General features: G+C 48.9%; 1 protein-coding gene across 1 annotated transcript in view; it reads left to right on the top strand.

The window, feature by feature from the left end:
• Window positions 1-5842: 5842 nt before the first annotated feature.
• Window positions 5843-6180, top strand: part of ACTR2 (actin related protein 2) — a 42819-nt gene continuing 42481 nt past the window's right edge. Inside the window, exon 1 of the mRNA XM_075596111.1 lies at window positions 5843-6018. Within this exon, the coding sequence (XP_075452226.1) occupies window positions 5971-6018 (48 nt within the window). The 5' untranslated portion in view covers window positions 5843-5970. The remainder of the gene's footprint in view (window positions 6019-6180) is intronic.

Here is a 6180-nt window from a genome sequence, read left to right as displayed (position 1 = left end):
TAAAGCCGTATTCCTATAACAGCTGGATTCTCACAAGCTGAACACCTCTTTATATTGATTTTATTCATCTGTTGGAGACTGAATCTCCTGGCTCTGTCCTGATGCCTGTTATTATTGCATCTAGTTTGCTGCCGAATAGGAATTCACCTTCAAATGGTAATGTACATAAGGTGTTCTTTGATGCTGTGTCAGCCATCCACTGTCTGAGCCATAAAGCTCTTCTTGCTGATACCGCTAGTGCCATAGACTTGGCTGCTATTTTTACTGCATCCAATGAGGCTTCTGCTATGTAATCAGTTGCCCATTTCACCACTGACAACGCCTTAAGAATAGTACTTCTTTACACCTTTGTCTATTGCCTCTTCAATGTTGGCAATCCACACTCTCATAGCCCTAGCAGTTGATGTAGTTGCTATGGCTGGTTTGTAGGCTGTTCCTGCTGTAACATATGCCTTTTTTTAATGCATAATCCATCCTTTTATCCATAGCGTCCTTTAATGACGCTGCTTCCTCTAAGGGGATTGTGGTCTTTTTTTACTATTCTAGAAATAGCAATATCCACCTTTGGGCTAACCTCCCCATTTCTCACCTCTTCTTGTGGGAATGGATACATCTTCCCAAACCTTTTAGGCGTAATACTCTGGCGTCTGGTTGCGCCAACTCCACCTGAATGAGGTGCTTAATTACTTGATGGATAGTAAAGACTCTACCTTTTTAAAGCAGCAGCAGTAGTAGTAGTACTGCTTCTGGGAGGGTAACCACTGAACTAATTTATAAAAACAAATTAAATACTAAACATACACCCTAATGTATATATACCATCTCTCTTTCCCATGCAGAACTAAAACTAAGGACTCACCTAGTCTTGGGAACTGAAGTTTGGGTGTTTCCATTTTTGAATCCATATCCAGCACTTGACTTCTCCTTGCTGAGCGTTCCATGCTGCAGCTTTCACTCACACATACACCGTGTGGTCATCACCCAGTGCTCCTGCACGGCTCGCGTGTCTGTGCACGCATTTGCCGGCGTGCCGTGACGCGCACGCTCCCTAGCGGCCGCCTGCACTGTACCCTTTTACCGCAGTATCTCAGATACACATGCGGTCAATATGAACCTCCTTTGGTTCGCAGCAGAATTACTGGGGTAGTTCACCGCCGCGTTCCATACGCTAGTGCGGTCAATTGAGCCTCCTCTGCTCGCAGGTATGGCTGCTCCCCCCTCCGCTTCTAGCGGGCTGCTGGGTACTTTACCGCAGCGTACCATACGCTTATGCGGTGAGTCTGGGCCTCCACGGCTCCCAGCTGCAGCTGCTGTGCGCCTACGATCGGCCTGGGTTTTGCACTTAAGCTTCCCTCGCGGCTGCAGCTGTTTCCCCCCCCAACAAGGGCACCCCCGACTCTAAGGGGTCTCCGTCTTGCCCCCCGTAGGGCGCACCGCGGAGCTTCAGGGCAGAGAGGGTGAGACCCTGGCTATCTGCACAAAGTGCAGTAGGTGAGCCCTGTTAAAAAATAACAAATCCTACACCTAGCTGTGAGGACAGGAAAAAGACTGGTGTGCAGGTAGAGGGAGGGGCCTTATATGGCCTACCTGCAAAAGTCTACTTCCTGTCCTACCTAGAGTGAGAAGGGATTAACCCAATGGTGCCCACTGCCAGGGTGATCAGGAAATATTGGTGATTGATGCAAATCAGATATTAGAATTACAAATATGTAGAAAAGTCAAAATAAGGTGACATTTGTGTGGCGTTTCTTACTTCTATTATCGTATGTGTGAAAAGTTTGTGAGCAGACACACTCTCCAGCTACAGTTCCCTCCTCCTGCTTCACCTCTTGAAAGGGAGTGGATTAGCTAATTATGATTACCCCATTGTTAGATTGTGGCCAAAAGTGCCAAGCATGTTCATTGACAACTAGCCAGCATTTACAAAGCCCCACTGAAGACAAAAGCTTAGTTTTAAAAAAACATAATTGTTACATTTTCACATTAAAAATGGAATCCATCCACTATTTAATTAAATACATACATTTTTGGTTGTTGATGTTACAGCCTTTTACTAAAACATGTAATGCTGCAGATAACTATTCCTTTAATTTATTTGCAATAACGTTCCTGATGCATTGGCTTAAATATTTATGCATTTTTTTTAGAGCTTTTTTGTTATTTTAATTGACGTTTATAAAATAAAGTAAACGCAAAAACAATTTATATAGAAACATCACAATTTGAACATATAAGTTCAGGTAAAACAGTATACACTGTATTGTAGTGTCCCCTCTTAGAAGGGTGACCAGATTTTCAAAAGTAAAAACCGGGACACATTAAAAAAAATTATTTATAAAACAAATGACATCACTTAAAAATAAATATTGTGATATTTGTCTAAGAGTTCTCATTTATGCTGCATTATTCATCTCTCTCTTACCCCCGCCCAATTTATTTCTCTCTCGCCGGGTAGAGGTGCTGCATGAGCCGCACAGCACCACCTAATGGATTGAGGGCAAATTGCAGCGGCAGACCCTGCTTTTCTCTCTGCTCCCGGCAAAACCGGGACATAGCAGAAGATAATTAGGACATGGGACATTAGCTTAAGACCAGGACGTCTGGCCACCCTGCCTCTTAGACGTCAGCCAGGGTGGAGCTGAGCGGGCAGGCTCACGCTGGCCGCTATGAAACACATTGAGGCAAATGAGACATTAGGAAAGGGACTGACACAAATCAGCGCTCTCTCTCTGACTCTCTCAGTCTTTTCAGACTTAGGCTTTGGTCCCGCTGTGTCCGGCGGCCTGCGCGGCAGCGGACCACCAGCCCCTTTCCTCTAGTGGGAGGTCCCCGCTGGCTCCTTACTACTTGGCTGACTGCGTGCTGTGACGCGTCAGCCGGCCGATGCTGCAAGATCCTAGTGATTTGCAGCTCTGACGCGTCACGTGGTGCGGCAGTCAGCCAATGAGGGAAGGAGGGGAGGGAAGGAGCTACGGATGGGAGGTGGCTTGGGAGGGGAGCAGAGAAGGAGCTGCGGGGGAAAAGTGTGTATATGTATGTGTGTATGTATGTGTGTGTATGTGTTGTGTGTGTGGGGGGGGGGGGTGGACGGCACCACGATTTCAGACCTGGCAAAGTTTTACCACGCCCCCCCCCCCTCCCTACAGACCGCATATCGCGGTCAATTGCCTGTCAGTGCGTCGCCTGTCTGCAGTGCGGGCGCGCTGACTGAGGGAGCGGGGCCTTAGCCTTATAGGTAATCTTGGGACTGGTCCAGTGAAGTGCAGGTAGGGTTTCCCAGGGGCATTGAGGTGCCAGTGATTCCTAGCCAAGCTGAGGACTAGTTCTGAGGAATAAAGTTACCTGTTCCAGGCTTATTCAAGTGATGTGGAGTGAATAGGATAACGCCTTTCGCTAAAGCAGGCGCCCTGAAACTAGGAAAGGGCTAGATCTCAACCCCCAGACAGCGTGTTTATTTCCTGTATTTTGTGTTTCTGAGGTCTTATCCAAATAAACCTCATTTTATTTCACTGCCTTGTTTTGCCTAGTGACTGATCCCTTATCCTAGTGACTGAACACATTGAGGCAATGTGTGTGGCCAGCACAGCAAGCAAATCTGAATTTGCTATCCGTAATCACGTCATGTGAGCGGTTCGCCCAATGAGGGCGAACCAGGTGTGTTGTCATGGCCGCGCCCCCCTAGCCGGCCACAAATCTCCCTGCCGAGCAGGGAGAGTGACATCACCACGTATGAGCGCCAGTGCGCTCGCTCCCTGCCTGGCCGCAGCCAAGGTTCAATACAAAGGATAAGGATACCCGCTAAACCTATACAAATGTGAAAGTGTAAATAGATAAATGATCGGTGCACTAGGGGACAATCAACTAAAGAACGCAAAAAGAAGGAACGTTAACAAACTTTGGTCCAGCAGTTAGCTATGCTGTTGCACTGAATTATCTGTAGTTTCTCCGGGCATATTACCAAACGGAGACAGTATACAATATTTACCCATGTAACCCTGACCACCAAGCACCAATGTTATTGCACCACCATTATAATTATTGGTCTAATATACAATTGAGGAGTGACACTTAGGCGTGCAATATAGTGCGCTACTGTGTGCGCACGCGTCAATTACAATTGGCTGTGGGAGGCTTACGTTGATACAGTTGAGACGCGCGCACGGCAGTGAGCGGTGGAGCTGCAGATCACAGCAAATACATGAAAATTTATATTTTCTTGCTGCTGCAACGCTACCAAGCCAATCACAGCGCAGCTATCGCTGTGACGTGTATAGTCATGACCCCTTGCCGCGCACGCCACCACTTACAACATATAAACGAAACGCGCTCGCCACGCCGGGCCCGCACACCAGCGCATACTATATAGCAAGCCTTATTTGCTATCTGCATCACAGCACTTTAGGGTGCCTTTTCCAACACTAACCAGGACTATTAACCCTGTGTGGTCTTCTCTGCATCATGAGGCAGTTTTTTCTCTTATACTTCCCTCTTTATTTCATTAGGGGAAGGAGTACACCCAATGTAGCCATTCTCCTAGGGGGATACTCCTTCCACTTAAGTTACACTTCACCACAGGAGTTTTTTGGTTATAGCAGTGATTTCCAACCTTTTTTGTTTTGAGGAACCCTTGAAGTATTTCGAAAAATCTCGGGGAACCCCTATCTGGCTGACACATTAAGTTCGACAGGGGTCAGTCACAACATTTCACACCTCATGAGCCACCTCTATTTCCCACCCTCTACCCATGTATTTCTCTCCCATCCATCTCACTAACTCTCCCCCCTCCCATGTATTTATCCCTTGCGTCTCACTCTTACTCCCTTTTCCTCACTCACTCACTCACTCACTCCTGCCCCCCTCTTCTCTCACTCTCGCTCCTACCTTCCGTCAATTACCCCACTCTCACTCAATCCACCCTACAAAATACATACCAAGAAAAAAAACACCCCTAAGGGGAGGGGGGGTCTGTGGTCCATAGGCGGAACCCCTGAGACTGCTTCAAGGAGCCCCATGGTTCCACGGAACCCTGGTTGGGAATCACTGGGTTATAGTGTTGCACATAGGAGGGCCTGTGTGCTGCCTGTGTGCTGCCTGTGTGCTGCCTGTGTGCTGCCTGTTTTCACACCCAGATTGCTTCTATTTCTACACCCAGATTGCTTCTATTTCTTTGAATGCATTTGAAATAAAGATGGCCACGCCCAGCTGCGCCACCACGTCACTCCTGTCACGCGCCGCGGCACCTTCCCACACCCCCTGACCCCCAATAAACCAGGGCGAATCTCGCGAGAAAGAACCACGTGAGCAGCTCCGCCGGTCGCCATTTTGTATTTGGGCAGAAAAGCCCACCGTATTCCGTGCAAACCGGCTCGGAACCGGTTGGAAATCAAATGAAACAACGTAAATAAATGTCCGCATGGCAGCCCCCTTACACAACATCCGTACACAACATCCGTACAGACAGTGTCCATCTCTACGGACAGGCCCGTATGCACAGCATTGGGTATATGATTTTACTAAATTCAGACGTTTAACGTTTCCGGTAAATTATTACCAGCGGTGGCAATTAGGTTACTACATCTCTGTGCATTTTATTTATTAGAATTAATTTTTTTATTTTTTGTATTTTGTATTTTTTGCCAGGCTCAATCATGGCCGCCGACCCGCCCCTGCCCCTCCCCACTCTCTATGAATGGGCGCCGGCCGCCAATTTCCGCCTTCCATACTCCCTACCAAACTTAACGCTTCCGCTCGCGCACCTCTCCTCAGCCCTCGCTCGTAATTGGTCGACTGGGCGGGGCTGCGCTGACGCCTCCCGTCACGTGGGTGGTTAGCAGCCAGGGAAGAGGAAAAGTAGTAGTTTTGTAGTAGTGTCCGGAGGCTGGAGCGCGCGCGCGGCCGGGTGAGCGCGCAGGGGACGCACTTCCGGTTTTTTGTCAGTGAGAGCTCGGCGGGTCCGGCGGAGGCAGCGAGATGGACAGCCGGGGCAGGAAAGTGGTGGTGTGCGACAACGGGACCGGGGTGAGTGCGGGGGCGAGTCAGCACCGTGACACCGTATCGTGGGTTGTTGGTTGTAACCGTTCCACCACCTCTCCCCCTCCCTCTGGTGGCTGCTGCGGGTGTGATACAGAGCAGCGCCGCGCACACCTCTCCCCCCTCCCCTCTGGTGGGTGTGAGCAGCGC

This window comes from Ascaphus truei, chromosome 4 (assembly GCF_040206685.1).
Source record: "Ascaphus truei isolate aAscTru1 chromosome 4, aAscTru1.hap1, whole genome shotgun sequence".
In the NCBI taxonomy this organism is placed as follows: domain Eukaryota; kingdom Metazoa; phylum Chordata; class Amphibia; order Anura; family Ascaphidae; genus Ascaphus; species Ascaphus truei.
Note: the sequence above shows the minus strand (reverse complement) of the source record. Positions and strands in the feature narration are given on the sequence as shown.